Here is a 15,908-nt window from a genome sequence, read left to right on the forward strand (position 1 = left end):
ACCATTCTGGCAGTAAATACATCATTTCCAAGGCGAGCTAGAAGACCAAGACCTTCTGATGATGCTCTACGATGTGATGCACAGATATCTCCCTCTGCAAGTATGCTCTGTCAAAATAAAAAGAATTAGTCCTTATCATATATTGTGACCAACCACGTATTCAATGCAAGGAATACTATAGATTTAACACCAGAAAAATAGCCTGAGCTGAATTTAGTATCTCCATTCCCAATGGTTGGCGATGTAAAGCAAGCAAAGCCTGAGAAAGTTCATGTAATCACATATAAGAGGCTTAAGTGCTTAACCCATAACAGAACTTTCAACAGGGCAAAGAAAGGTGGCAAGAACCTTCAAGCCAGCAAGTAATCCCACACAAATATTGGAGATACTAGCTGTTCTCCATGGTTGCTTCTTCCCAGACTTCAGGCAATTCTCAACAATTCCAAGAAGTGACAACATTCCCCTCGCATCCTGTTTATACAATTACGAGACAAGGTGGTAATAATGAGAAACTCCCAATTTTGAAGGAATCCCAAGGCATATAGGGCATTATTCTACCTGGGAAGCAAACATGACCCCGAAACAAAGGAGCATCTGGTTCACCACTGTCTTGTTTATTGTCTCCGGCTTCAAGATCAAAGTCAACATTACTCCCTAGAAAACTAACTCTATCGAAACAAGCATGGGGTAAAGAGAAAGAGAAAAGGAATATTAAAAGAACAAACAGAAAAGACCACAGAAAGGGAACACATAGTTTTGCTTCTAAAATTCAAGTTTGAATTTTTCTTCATTTAGAAAGAGACAATGTTCTGAAGAAAGAACTCTATTTTGAGTCTAATACAAAAGGTCATAAGACGGCCAATAAACCCATTACAATTCAAAATTCAGTAGTTCATTAACAAAAAAAATTCAGAATCCTATATTACATTTAGGTTTTCAAGGCTTCCGAAATAGTAAAGGCAAAGAAAACTATGTTTGAGGAAGGCTCTAACATAACATTTTTTGTAAGTTCAAAGTGATTGAGTGGTGTCTGATTTACACACTAAGCAGTCCATGCACTTCTCAGTGAGGTAGCTAGAATTGCAAATTACAAAAGAAATCATGACGGGAAAAAAAAGGAACTAAAAGAGCTATGGTGAGCATAAAATGGTGAATGTTAAAATGATATTGCCTGATTGCAGCTTTCACAGTCCAGAAATTTCATAAAAAACCTGCATTTGATGTGATCACAGCTACACAGCTAAAGATAATATCTTTAACCGTTTCTAGACTGTTATCCAAGTCTTTAACCAATAATCATGTTCTCTCTCCTCTCTCTCTCAAAACACACACACACACACAGAGTGACATAGACAACCCTAATACTGTTGTTTATTGTTGAAAATTTCCATTCCACTATTTTCAAAATAATCCTTTCTAGAAAAAATTCTTCAAACATCTTCTGTCTGTAGCTGAATCCACTGTTATTCCTAACCTTCATAAAATGTCGATGATAATTTGATCCGCCTTACATTTATTTTTAGTAGAGAAAAATACCATTAAAGCACCACACAGGGCGCAGATTAGACATTAGGAGGCAAATATCCACTTTACATTAATGGACATACAAAGCAACATGGTATCTAAGGATGAAACTAAGAGGCAAATGGAAAGGAAAACAGCAATCACTACCTGAGGGAAACTAGAAAGCTCATTGGTCCATACACAGGGCATAAGCCCATCTTTTCCACCTTGAAAAGCACGGAGCTCATCCTCTAACCAGTCCCTATAAAAGACATTAAGAAGAGATAGTTAATCACTAATTTATGTATTTTGTAAGAAAATTACTATGATGTAAAAAACACTTCTTAAGACACATCATAAAGGTGAAAGTCATAAGGCAAATGCACTAAGCAAAACTGTCAAACAGCTTTAGAAGAAAACCCATTAACTTAGGCATACAGCAAAATATAACAATTTTCAGGGAAAAAAAATAGGAATTTTACGAAATGGAAAGATTTGACACCTTCCAGGGATCCAAGGACCCAGCCATGAATCTCGTTTGTCTAACAGGAACCTCAAGCATGAACTTTCTTCACATCCCGAAGCATCCCTTGAGAAAAATTGAAAATCAAAAAGGTTTACATTAACCATAGAAGGATGTACACGATAAACACAAAATAATATAACATTAATATGCAAAGTCTACCTGTATGGAGTGGTGCAAAGCTGAATGATCTGGGGATGGTCACTTTTATATGCCACTGGATCAGGAAGGGACTGATAAGCAATTAACGTTCTGATGATGAGTATGTCAATTGCAGGCTTCGTATTTGGAAGTGCTTTGGCTTGTATCATTGATATATACGACAATGCCCTGCTTACCATTGATAAAATACTAGTAAAGTAAACTATAGTCTGGAGTCTAACAAACTGTAAGCCAAGATAAAGATTTAATACAAACACCACAAGAGGGAAAAAAAAATAAATACAACTTTCCAGTGGAATTAATAGGGAAAATCATGTTGGTACCATACCTACTCAAGTATACCATCACTGGTTGAAGTAAAATGCCATAGTTTAGAGCATCACCAGAAACAAAGCATCTTATGAATGTTGTGAGTGCATCAACTGCAGCAGACCACACACTACAAAGGGCAAATAGAATAGATCAAAAGGAAATTAATGACAACTCTTTGAATCAGATTCAAGGCACCCACTCCTTACGACAACAAATGAAGTGCCTTTGCACTGTTCATAGAACCCTAACAGTATAACTCGACTCAAGTAGACCAAAAGATACAAAATGAATCATATTACATTAGAGAAACAGTACATGAGTTAGAGAACTTAATCATAAAATATCGCTAGCAACATACTTTCAAACCACTTTTCAGTCAATCCCATTGAAATTCGGAGAATTCTCTTCCCCCACTTGTCGAATTGAAGAAATTAACAGGACTGATGTTGGTAATCACAAAGAATGAAGTATAAGATGTGCATTTACCAATCCATAAGCACCATCAATGGCCAAAAACAATTATCTCCAAGAGATACAGAAAAAGTTCCAAACTGACATGATTGAAAGCTTTTACATGTCCATCGCGAATTCTTTTTTGAGGAGGTCATTGTCATTACTTCAGGATCAAAGAGGCAGATGTTTGCAATTAATTACAAATTAATAACCCATTTACTTTTGATTAAGTAATTCAGGCACAAAGTGCATACTCAAGGCTAAGCATATAAGGGCAGCACAGAGGACTAAAAAATACATGAAACTCTAATTATCTCAGGATTACAACATTCATGGTTCTTAAATATGTGAAATTCGTTCAAATTACCTTTAGGTTTTATAATATCACAATTATTTTGTATAAGCATCGAGTCCCATCATCTGATTCATCTCTCCGTGCGAGATTGAGATGCAATAAGGTTCAATTGATTAAAAAGATACATCAAATCAATTAATCCTTTTATATGTAGGCTTACCATATCCTAGATGTCAAATCTCCTATTTGCTTAATTTCATGTTCTGGATTTCCACTAAACAGGGCAGCCCACAAAGAAAGAATATCAAAGACCCCGTCTTCAAGCTCCTGCGGGAACCAATAATAGTAACGTGACAAACATTTATTAGCCATACTTATTGGAAAAATACAGATCCTTGAATACCTCCTTGGCCATGGAAGCTAACAGAGAAGATAAAAGTAACCATCCAGCTTCTTCTTCAATTGTTGCAATAGCAGGATTCCGACTAGATTCAGTCAGCAATTTTTTTAAAATATCAAGCACTGATCTAGGCAACCTGTTAAAGACAACAAAAATGATGTTATGAGTAGGAATTGGAAAAATCATCGTATAGCAAATATTAAATCACAGATCATGCGACATCATTCACAAAAGAAATCAAAGCAAACAATTTGAGTTATTGAACTAGGAAATGCATAAAAGAGAAAATGCGAAGAAAGCCAAGGTTTTTGGCATATGCATAAAGGGCATATATGTATGCAACATGGGCATCCGCAGTGTCTATAGTGTAATGTTCTTTTATCGAATGGTTACCATGCTAAAGCTGGGAGACCTGGTTTGAGACTCCATAGCAACAATGAGCGGAACCTTACTTATGCTTGGAGCAGGGCCATTTCAAGTGTTTGGAGTGATGCACATAAAAGGGAGGAAGAAATTCAAAATATCCATATGATTTTGAGTTAATAATCATTGGGTCAGTTATAATTAAATTTCAGAAGTGGGGTATTGTTAGAATTTCAAGGTTTGCAAGAAATTAGAGAGTGGAAGTTTCATGTTTCAAGAAGCAAAAACGCAAAATCCAAGCAGAAAATATCAACTAATAAAACCTGCTTTGAGCTCTCACAAATGAAGTGAACTTAGTTCGGTTTAAGGCAGAGAGGTAGCAATCAAGTTCAGCATTGATTTGTTTCAAGCCTAAACTTGTAAGCTACCACTAAGGTCGCACAAGGTAAGCATAAAGCTCTAACCCAAAAGGAACAGGAGAGAAGAAAAAAAAAACAAATTCAGTACCTTCTTAGCCCGAGCAAACTCTAACTCCTACCCACCACCCCCAACCAAAAAAAACGGACAAACAAACAGAAGGGGGGGGGGATGATTTTCAACTAAAACATTTCCTAACCCATACTAGACAGTTATAATTCCAGCAAACATTTCTAAATTAGCATTCGGCAGGCATGACATAAAAGCACACGAGGTTGTCTCAAAAAGGAGACAATATACACATACATGACAAGGGCCTTCTCAAACCTATACTAAGCCCACTTGCAATGCAAAAGTTCGAGTTCCATCCAAGGCATACTGCACCTTGGAATCAAGAAATTTCAACTTGTGCTCAATTTCTATAGAGGGAAGGAGATGCACATCCACCACTATGAAATCCCTGCTTCTTAATGAGCTGCTTCTCAATATCTATGAATTTTGAGTTATACTTATTTTGTTCAAAGTCTCGGCCCAAAGAGCCAAGATAGGAGCTTGGATTCAATCTTATCTGTAGCTCGCGAAAAGCTTGGCCCATTTGAACCCCTCATGCGAGAGAAAATACAAAAATATCTATATGCATACCAAAAAAATGCAAAAATCATGCATTTATATACCTTAAAAATGAACGCAAAAATAAAACGGATCTGAAGTAGAAAATAGATACAATGATTACCTAGTTGGATAGCCAAGAGGTAATTTTGGTGAAATGGACACCAATGCGGCCAAAACTATAGCTTGCCCACGCAAGGAATCAAGATCAACATTCAAGTTGCTTCCCTATAAATAATACCATATAATTAAAAGCTATACTTCAAAAACTGGATGCTAAAAGCAAACTAATGATCCACTAGAATTGGATATACAATTTCTATTGCCTTTTGCTAGGACAATAATTGTGGCTATGATACTCCATGAGAAAAAACCAGGAAGACAATAGTTAAGACAAAAAAAAAATGATTGCCAACATTTATAAAAAATGTACTATTCAAGTAATACTCTTCGTATTTCTATAGTGCTTCCTCTAAAAGCTCTAATATTCAATTAATATAATCGTAACTGCAACAGTGATTAAAAGGCTACAAGTGATAGAAACATAAAAAACACATCATCCAAGGCATAACCGTAAACAAATGGTTGAGGCTTCTGAAAATAGATTCCTTAAAAAATATAGCATGTGATTGCAAAAGGGGCATACAAAATAAATTTTGGAATGGTTAAATACAAAAGATTTGCTTGACCCTTACTACACATACGGTCAAAATCTTTGTCCCCCAACGACCAGCAGCATTTATATAAAGGAAATGGCATATTCTACAGTCTACACTACTAATGAAACCTACAATCTGAGACAAATGGAACTCAAACTGAAACTTCCGAAAAAATGAAGGAAGTTTACACTTACCTTTCCAAATGAAACACTCTCCCTCAAAGCATTTAGAGTGGTTAAACCATAAGAAATCAAGCCACCAATACACGTGGGATCAACCTCAGCTAACACTCGTAATGTCAGAGCTGCCTCAATACGTACCTAACCATGATAAAAGTCAACAACTTCAGAGAACCACGCCAATGCAGGAAGCATAATACTTATGAAACTACAACCGTATGATTTATAACATACAAATTAGTGTCATGTAAAATATGAAATATCGAGTCGAAATCACCATCAATTGAGTAATTAGGTGTCCGTGTCAGTAGCAGGAGGCTAACTTGGCTTAACCATCATTCTTCTTTTCAAGTTATCCATCAATTTATTTGGCCTCCAATTTTCCTTGTTTCCAAGGATGTGACAATACATAATATACGGGGATGAATGTGAACCCACTGGTTATTCCAGAGCCTCAATCCCCTTCAAAGAACAAAACTAGCATGTATTTATTCACATATTTTGTAACCCTACCCAACTCTCAACCACCAAAAGATTTTCCACATCTTATACCAATAAATTTCATAACTAGTTTGTAGGGATATCTTTAATTACAGTCAAAGATGTTTAAGCTTCTTACAAGTTGTGAAGGGTGAGATATCGAAGCAACAACAGTGTTATCAAACTCTTCCTTGAACTCAAGCGGAACCTGCATATAGACAGATCCAGTGTCTTAATTACGATAAGAATTGACAAAAATAGATGTAGTTGTATGTATGCATTTACATAGTATTTATAATTGCAATGATGTTCAAACATCAAATTATCAAACAAGCTCATCACGAAAAGAAACTATACAAACTAATGGTATAGAGAATGTGTACAACAAAAACTGATGATGACTTGTGGCCAAAAAAAGGAAAACAAAAACAAAAGGAATGATGACCACAACGCCAAAAAAAAAAAAAACAAACAAACAAACGAAAACGCCCAAGAAAATACATTGGTATTACTCATATAGAATGGATAACTTTATTCTTTCCTCTGAATGGACCAGAACAAAATCAAATCATTTCCACCAAAGCCTTAGGAAGGACAATGACCCCATGATCTACTCAAACAAGGGATTTCCACCATGGCCATAATTTCAGTTCGCGTCGGAATTTTGGCCTACTTGCTAAGATGCATAACATGAGAACCAGTGTTTCAGAGTTCTCTCTTAAATTCCTCGTGAAGAAAATTTTCATGTCAATTAAACACAGTAATAAAGTTAACAATGCTGCAAAGCCACAAGAATTAAGTTACCTGTTTTCTGAAATCTTTTTAAGTTTTTGACCTTTTAAACAAACAGAAATCTACTTCCTAAGAAAGGCACCAACCAGCCGAAAAGGGTACGAGGAAAACAAAGCAAGGACATTTCAACAAATGTTAAAGTGCCATAAAAATCCACAACGAAACTTTTTCATGATCTAATATCACTCACATCCTGCTCTAAGAAGAAAGTAAAACACAAGACGCACAAGGCTCCTGCTGTGAGGGCGAGTCTGGGTAAGGGCAGTAGTATGTAGCCTTGCCTGTGCCTTGCAGAGTCACTATTTCCATCATTTTAACTGACGTTTTGCTTGAAATGAAGCAACTTTGACACTATATCAAGGTTAGAACCTTGATGTATTCTGTTTAAAATGCAAGGAAGGAAGCCAAATTGCATTCTCAAGATGTGGCCAACATAATAATAAGAAGTTTTTTTTTTTTGGGGGGGGGGGGAGGGGGGGGGAACAAATTTCTGTACAAATCATGTTGACACAGAAAGGGAAAAAGCAAACAATGTGCATATATTACAACAGCTGTAGTTTTACAAAGATACACAAATATATGGATATATATATATATATTCTTTCAAGATTACATTATTATTGCAGCCAAGAAATATATCAGAAGCTTGTATAATTGTCTCACCTCCCCAAGTGTTTTCAAAGTATATGACAAGGTACGCAAAGCGGCGATTTTCATGGAAGGACTGGCATCAAAAGATTGAAGCTGCAATTTATAAGGATATCAAGGTCAAGATAACAACAACTTTCACTAATACTAGAAATCCATCCTAATAACTATAACAAACCTGCTTTCCCAAAAAAACTAAAAAGCTCCTTTGAGTAGGTTCTGTCATCTGATCAGTAATGCCAACCCGTAGAATATAGAGAACACATGCCTTCAAAAAAAATGATGCAATAATAAGAACCTCAACGTTTTCAGCACCACAATCAGTGCATTCAATATGCCTTCATTCATCTCCAAAAGATAAAATCAACTATAAATACTTCACTATTTGAGGAACTTAATATTGTGGTGCCAATTTTAAAAAAAAATACCAATGCACCAGTGTTATAAAAGCCTGATGCTTAAACGCTATCAGACCAGAAAGCAGTATTTGTAAAAAGGGTGTGGAAGCTATATCAAAGCCTCCTAGCATCTCAAAAACACATGAATCTCGTACATGCAGAATAATTGGAAACCATTGCCTTAACAAGCCCAAATTCTGAAACTGGTGGGACCTACAATGATACAAGCCAAAATTATTCTCTAGCCTGAATACTAAACTTTCCAAAGCCAAAGGATACTCTGGCTCATACGGAATAAGTAAGAGACAGTTTTCAAACAAATGAGTTTTAAGGCACATCGCATCAACTGACAGAAGTGGAAGTGGATAAATATATTTCATTGAGTAATATCCATAATTGCACCGCCTAATGGCTAGGAAGACAAGGGCAAAAGAAGAAGCAAACTTTCCTCAACCCTAGCAATCAGTCTGTCTGCTTAAAAGAAAAGAAATGCTGGAGTCTATGAGAAGGAAAACACCGTGATACTTATAAAGGTCAGTTTTTTTTTTTTAAAGGAAAAGAATTTTTTTCAAAGGCACCAAGAAAGTGCACCGAATTACAAGGAGGAAATACAAATAGCCTCAAGAAGGCTGTTGCAGGAAAACCAAAGCTTTATAAAGGTCAGATTGTTGCACACAATAGGCTTTTAGATACAAGTGTTTATGACCCTCTTGAGGTAACAGAGCTTCTTTCATGTCTATTTGTACTTTCAGCCAGCACCCCCTTGATGCCTTTGTTCTGAGTGGGCAACAACAAACGCCCACAGTTGGGGAAACAACAAATGGTGGTTTAAATTGCATAAGCTAAGGTTTGAATCCAAGATCTCCCATTGTGATACGATGTGAAAATTAGTTACTTTCCAATCATCCCAATAAGCTAACTACTTGGTTGGGACATGTCACATCATTCATACATATTCCAACAAACTTTTTGTTATATTTTTGTAATTGTATTTCTCAATTATCCACTTTTTTGCGTGGATTTTGCTTTAGCCCTCCATTTGAATTCATCAAATAAATGGAGATTGCACCTTCTTTCAAATAATGTTAAGTCATCATTCGAAATAAAACAAGAAAAGGGGTGATATTAAAGCCAATTTAAGCAGATATCAATACATGACGAGAGGCTCGGCAACATAAATATCCAGACGAAATTATTAGAGGAGGCTACAGATTTGATGGTGCTTATTACCTCTCCTCATAATCATGCGATGATATCAAGTTGGAAGGCATAAATCTCAAAGAAACATAACAAAAGTATAATGGTTAATGCTCTTTAAAAAGAAACAACTTTGCTATGTTCATTTATTTAAAACCGAAAACATGACACTGACCGAACAAATCATGACAAAAACACTCAGAAATCTAGCAAATTCAAAATGCTTTCAAGCACATGAGACTGCAAACTGGTGTAGGAGTATATGAACGGAATTAGCCACAGGTATACACCAACCCTTAGTTCAGCTTTCTTGTTTGATATATTTACTGGTTCATTTACTCTAATACCTCACAGATATATATAAGAATGCAAAAGGATACATTAACTCCTTAAGTCATCCCATTCTCAAATATCTCATCCCAGAAAATAATTAAGCTAAGTTAAAAAGAAAACTAAAGTTAAACAGCCATGGATTTGTTAAATAAAATACCAGTGCATGGGCATCAACGGAATTATCGGCATGAAGCATTTCCATAACCAGCAATGCATAGTTTTGAAGCTCATTGTCTGGATGCAGATACTTTAGACGGACAGCCTGCCAAAAAAGAAGAAAGAGCAAATCATGGAATAACTAAAACATAGCCTCAACTTTGAAAAAATTAATACATCTATCTAAAAAATTGACAGAAGCTGTCCCTTCAAATCATTATAGCAGCAAGTTGTAAGAGAGATGTGAGACAACAGAATTTTTTTGAGGAACTAGTACGCAGCTAAACTAGTTAATCACAAATTAGAACTTAATCAATTCGGCCAATCTCTTGAATATAACCATATGCTTTAATTCCCATGCATTTCTATGATAGAAGAATCTAGCTAACTAAATCCAACCCCCTTGCAGCGTCGGCATAAGAGATGCTTTTAAAGCCAAGTGCTTTCCAGCTACAATAACAATAGCAAAGCAAAGGGTCTCAAATAGGGATTTCTATGGGAGCTGAGAAAGCAGAGAGGGTGACAAATCAGAAACTGTAAGCAGTTTACCTGCAAAAGGAATACCCATGATAGTGTTAGGCCCATCCGTATATCCTTTGACCGAGCACCACTAGCTGCGATTGAGAGATTTTTCATTAACAGTTATGATGGAAAAAAGCAACCACAACTCGCTGTACAAGAACCATCAAAGAAAACTTGTGCCAGTGAATAGGCCACATTTGCCAGCATAATTGCATAAAGAAGCTAAAATGAAATAAAATTATATAGTAGATAATTCATGATATGCACATAAATCAACGTGACATCCACAACTCAGAATTCAAAATGGAAAGTGGTGTAAAGTAACCAACACATAAGGGACGTTGTATGCAGTTCCCAATGAAGTTCAGATTAGATGTGTAGGAGAGGACACATGAGCACTGCTCATGGAAAGTGGTGTAAAGTAACCAACACATAAGGCAAGCACTAAGATAAAGAACAGTATGCTAATAATTCAAACTCAATAACATGAAAATTGAATGACCAACAAATTTAGTCATCCAAACATGAATATACCATTTTACCTTTTGTAAAAGGCGAAGCTAAGTGCCTTTGCAAGCCACCTTCCAGTTTTCTTGCTGGTGGAAAAGGACCTTTTCCCCTTGGTTGAACCTTATAGGAGCAATAACCAATGAGACTGCATATTCTTTGTAACTTTCAACAAAAAAAGACATGTCGATACCTGTGCCTCTGGATTCAACGCAAGAGCAAGCAATGAACCTAATGCTTCCGCAAATGCATCCCTAACAGATGCTAGAGGATCCTCGAGGGCCTAGATCGGCATTAGTAATATGGATAAATAAACCATGATCATCTCAAAAAAAAGAGAAGAATAATGAGCAAAGAAACAAGCAAAACTTGGCATAAAAGAAAACTTGCCTTAACACAGTAAGAGGCTGAATTGTCAAGTTCTCCCATCCCTAAACCTGGCCCTCCAATAATTGCAAATGCCTTCAAGCACCGTGCAGCAGCTATTCTAACAACAGATGATTTATCACCAATTGAAACCTTTGTGATGAGACGAAATGCCTCAGTATATGCAGAAGCAGCTGCATTTCCACTAGACCCTTCCAAAGCATTCTGAAGCATAAGAAGAGCCTCTCGTCTCACAAAATCCTGAAATAGATAATAAGTTAGAGGTCATGGGTGGGAAGAAATAATAAACAAGTAACTGTCTTTTTAACATGTTGCAACTCGTCCTTCAGTTAAGACAGGAATGCCCCAAAGTTCACTCATCATAAACGACAAGTATCCAGTTACAAATGAACTCAAGAAATAGAAACCAACGTCTTAACTTCAAACTTGAAAACCTAATAAACCCTGCGATTTTGAACCAAACATGGCGAGTAGAAAGCTTATTGAAACTTGTTGCATCACAAAAAACCTAAACTGCTGGAGGAAAATAACTTCCCAAGTTGCTGAGACAGTTGCGCAACCTCGATAGGCAATGCAAAGGATAATTTAAACTTTGAGGCAAGCATACCTTCCCTGGCCTTTTTTTTTTTGCAAATGCATTACACAATATCATCAAGGGATTGCACATGTCCCAGCAGATGACATAATAATCTAAACATTCACTTTAAACTTTAAAGATATTTAGATAATTACACATCCTTAATCCTCTTGCCTTTCAGAGGCCAAATGACGTCAACAAAAGATGATGCGAGGATTTTTATGACTCTGCTTGCTAATGGTATATCTTATAAATGAGAAAAGAGACAGAAACAAACATGCAGAACATAACATGATAGGATTGGATTACCTCTAGAAACTTCATAAGTTTTGTTGCAATGATTGTTGTTTCAAGCAAACCCGAAGTGATCCGTCTCCCAAAATGCCGATACAATTCTCCTAAGCATTGTGCAGCACCTATAGATTCAAATTCCAGACGGTGAATAGAGGAATAGAATAGCCAAGACAATGCTTAATGTATAAAGAAAATTGAAGTATGCAAGGCAATACAGTGATAGTCAACATAAACAAATCTGCCTGCCACACCACTCATACTTCATGCCAAATAAAAATGTGGTGCCACATGCAAGCAAAGGGCCAAATGAGAAAAACTGCTTCTAATATTATAATTGCAGCAATTTAAGTTTGAGCTCTAGCACTATCTTTAGTAAAACTAATTTGACAAGGCTGGGAAAAGAAACATGGAGATAAGGTTTTTGATTGGTAAGGAAATATGATTTAAGTTTTCCTTTTTTCATGGTAAAGAGTTTGTTGATATTTCATTATTCCATTGGTTTTCGAGTGAATTGGTTCACATGAGATGATTCTGTGAAGTACCACAATTCTAGAAAGCTCTGTAATTTATTTTTTTGTTCAGTAAAAACTTAATTTTCTGTTCTGGGATACTTGTATAATACTCAAATGCTAAGGTTGCACCGCCTTCTTGCAGTTATTTCTTTTAGTACAATTATCACCTATCCAGAAACTGAGAGGTTGAGAGAGTTTACTTGACAGCCATGCCTCTAGAGTAAGCTAAACACTTGATAGTTCATTCTCATAAGAAATATGAAGTATTAGAAGTACATAAATAAATAAATACAGTTAAATATTCCTAAAACTGATAGCAAGTGCTTCCTAATAAGAGAGTAATAGATTAGGATTACTTGGTTTGCAGTAACTAATTAAAGCCTCGCTAATCAAACAAGACCCAAACTCAAACCCAATGAACTAAGGTCCGTTCCTACAAAAGGTTTACAGAAAACCCCTTGATGAGTCATTCATAAAAATAGAGTGAAACTGCATACGTTAAGACTTAAATAACAATGGCATTGAATCACAGGCATAAAGTAATTATTTTATTCAACCCATTTATGAACTTGGCATAGATAGAAAAGAATTTTTATAAAAAAAAAAAAAAAACCTTCATTTTTATACTACAATTTCCCATTCGAATCTTGAGCTCAAAAATTAGTCATCCCTAAATGAATATATGCAACAACTAGCCCGTCCCCACATGTGAAAATAAGGGGGGTTTTTTCAAGTAGATGATTTGCAACAAAACAAGTAAGGTATACTCACAGAACCACTTGAGAGGAGAATACTTGGAATGGTTAAACTTTAAAGAAGGTACACTAGCTTGAAGAACTATAAGCCTGGAACCCATAATAATTCTTGTTAACCAGACCCTCATGACAGTCTGACAAGTATCAAATTCATTCAGAACACTCTGAGCATGCATAAAGAGTAGGACATTGATTCCCCATACTTTACACTATTAATTCCTAACAGACACTACTACACAAGTTAATTTTGTATATTGGGAGGAACAGAAAAGTTGACTGACTGAAGAAAACACGTTCACTTAGAAAACAACTAGTAGTTTCTGTTCATCTCAACTCGAAAGTTAATTTCATATATTGAGAGGAATTGAAAGTTGACCGACTGAAGAAAATACATTCACATAGAAAATGACTAGTTTTTAAATTTTGTATTTTTTAAAATTTTGTATGATAATGATACAAAGTGAAAAATCTATAGCAAAGCACATATGTCATAAACAGTGGATAAAAATGAAAGTTTCAATAAGTTCTGATGCTTTTGACCAACCAGCAACTTTCTGAGGCTCGCTCTTCTTCCCATCAGAGAGAAAACCTTGGAGACTGCTTGCTCTGGAGTATATCGAAATGCTATCTCCCTTAGATATAGTTTTTGCCATTGCCACTGAGGCCAAATGGCGTACAGGCCGCCTAGCACCATGAGTGAGCAAAGAATAAAGAGCATCCTCACATTTTCTTTGCCACAACAAAATTGATTCCTGAATTCACCAATGTGCACACACAATGTGAATATCTACACTTCAGGAAGAAAAAAAAAATGACAAATAAATTAGTAAATCCACCTCAAGAACAACGAAAAAGAAAAATGAAATTATAACACACTGCAGAGCCCATTCGCACGGGTAGTAGGTACTGAAAATTTCACTTATGTCCAAATGCAATGTTAGATAAAACATCACAGAAACCAAACTCTGTACCTTGTAGCCACAATTCAGTCACTCCCATATCAAAATATAACCACAAACTACCCATTTAAAAATAAGGAGTAAACCAAAAATATAATTACAAGGAAGGAAATCATGTACACTTATAAAAATAACAAACTCACGTTGCAAAATAGAAAAAGAATTGTAACAAAGACATAACCATTTTTAAGATCAGACAAATAACCACAAACCATGCCCTTCATCTACCCAAAAAAAAAAAAAACATATGGGAAAACCAAAAAACTTTGAAAGAAATGGAATGTAATCATTCAATAGGTTTCCAATGAAAAATAACAAATCAAAGGAAGGATAATTAGAGCAAACTAACAAATTCACTAATCGCAAAATATAAATAATTGCAACACAACCATGCAAATCAAGTCAAGAACCGTCATAAAAATTGGCACCGTCAACAACCATGCAAATTCACTAATCGCAAATATTGCTCACCTTTGGCTCCTCGTCTATGGCAGAAATGAGATCGGAGAGCAAATCAAAGCATAGGAGAGGATCAGGGGACTGCTGCGAGGCGGACGCGACTATGGACTCCAGCTGCGCCACCAAGACCCCGAAACGCGATAGCGGTATGTTCTGTCTCGCTACGTTCCTCGCCATCAGAGAAGAACGACTCCAGATTGGAAAGACTCGCGATTTGTGCTTTTGCTTTAGTATTCTGGACACACTGTTCTTGTATCTTCCCTCCTCAGGGGTCTAATTGTATAATATTAATATCTAATTTAATTTTTTTTAAATCTATTAGATACACCATTCCTTTTCCGCAAACATAAGCATTGGATATCTTTTTGTATATTTTTTATTTGATAACCCACGACAACACCATACCAACTTCCGCATCATTTTTATTTTTTATTTTTTTGTTTTAGTTTTCAAAAAATAGAAAATAAAAATAAAAATATTGTTTGGTTGTATTTTCTGTTTTGGTTTTTATGAAAACCAAAAACAGGTTTTCAAAATTTTTGAAAACAAGAAAAAAAGTTTTTAAAAGTTTTGGAAAGAGAACTAGTTACATTTATTATAGATTGCACTTTTTTTAAAATTTCAGATCGTAAATTACATAGAGATATAAAGACAATGATCAAATATACTTTGACTTATTATTTTATTTCTTATCTTTTTTTCTTTCTGCTAATGTTTTCAATGGTGAAACACGCTAATGTTTTCAATGGTGAAACACGATAAAAGCTGTCATTTTAAAAAATATAGTGGTGTGGATATATTTCATTACTATGAAAATAAAAACATAAACACATTTTTTTTTTCATTTTTATGCTTTCAACTTTTGTTTTCAATTTTTGTTTTCAGTTTTAAATGTTCAACCAAACAAGTTTCAATTTTATGTTTTGATTTTATGTTTTATGTTTTGTGTTTTTGTTTTTTATTTTTGTTTTCAAATTTTTGGAAGTGATACCAAACACAATCTTCTTTTTTTTCTTTTTGAGAAGTGACCATTCACGTACACAAAGTTTCTCGCACG

The 15,908-nt window shown here is 35.4% G+C and overlaps 1 protein-coding gene across 4 annotated transcripts in view; it reads right to left on the reverse strand.

Moving 5' to 3' along the window:
• Positions 1 to 15,112, reverse strand: part of LOC120012740 (protein SWEETIE) — a 29,802-nt gene extending 14,690 nt beyond the window's left edge. For 2 of the 4 annotated variants that reach the window (XM_038864205.1, XM_038864204.1), the window contains exons 1-23: positions 14,864 to 15,112; positions 13,978 to 14,185; positions 12,182 to 12,288; positions 11,299 to 11,535; positions 11,102 to 11,191; positions 10,944 to 11,031; positions 10,429 to 10,493; positions 9,881 to 9,985; positions 7,974 to 8,063; positions 7,811 to 7,891; positions 6,495 to 6,563; positions 5,891 to 6,016; positions 5,162 to 5,265; positions 3,652 to 3,784; positions 3,469 to 3,575; positions 2,517 to 2,627; positions 2,189 to 2,356; positions 2,006 to 2,092; positions 1,672 to 1,765; positions 559 to 627; positions 349 to 471; positions 191 to 259; positions 3 to 107 (exon numbers count right to left, since the gene is read on the reverse strand). In XM_038864205.1, coding sequence (XP_038720133.1) covers positions 3 to 107; positions 191 to 259; positions 349 to 471; positions 559 to 627; positions 1,672 to 1,765; positions 2,006 to 2,092; positions 2,189 to 2,356; positions 2,517 to 2,627; positions 3,469 to 3,575; positions 3,652 to 3,784; positions 5,162 to 5,265; positions 5,891 to 6,016; positions 6,495 to 6,563; positions 7,811 to 7,891; positions 7,974 to 8,063; positions 9,881 to 9,985; positions 10,429 to 10,493; positions 10,944 to 11,031; positions 11,102 to 11,191; positions 11,299 to 11,535; positions 12,182 to 12,288; positions 13,978 to 14,185; positions 14,864 to 15,028 — 2,601 coding nt within the window. In that variant the 5' untranslated portion in view covers positions 15,029 to 15,112. Of the gene's footprint in view, positions 1 to 2; positions 108 to 190; positions 260 to 348; positions 472 to 558; positions 628 to 1,671; positions 1,766 to 2,005; positions 2,093 to 2,188; positions 2,357 to 2,516; positions 2,628 to 3,468; positions 3,576 to 3,651; positions 3,785 to 5,161; positions 5,266 to 5,890; positions 6,017 to 6,494; positions 6,564 to 7,810; positions 7,892 to 7,973; positions 8,064 to 9,880; positions 9,986 to 10,428; positions 10,551 to 10,943; positions 11,032 to 11,101; positions 11,192 to 11,298; positions 11,536 to 12,181; positions 12,289 to 13,977; positions 14,221 to 14,863 lie in introns of those variants that run through there. The other 2 variants (XM_038864206.1, XM_038864207.1) reach the window with 2 other exon arrangements.
• Positions 15,113 to 15,908: the final 796 nt, after the last annotated feature.

Source organism: Tripterygium wilfordii, chromosome 13, assembly GCF_013401445.1.
Source record: "Tripterygium wilfordii isolate XIE 37 chromosome 13, ASM1340144v1, whole genome shotgun sequence".
In the NCBI taxonomy this organism is placed as follows: Eukaryota; Viridiplantae; Streptophyta; class Magnoliopsida; order Celastrales; family Celastraceae; genus Tripterygium; species Tripterygium wilfordii.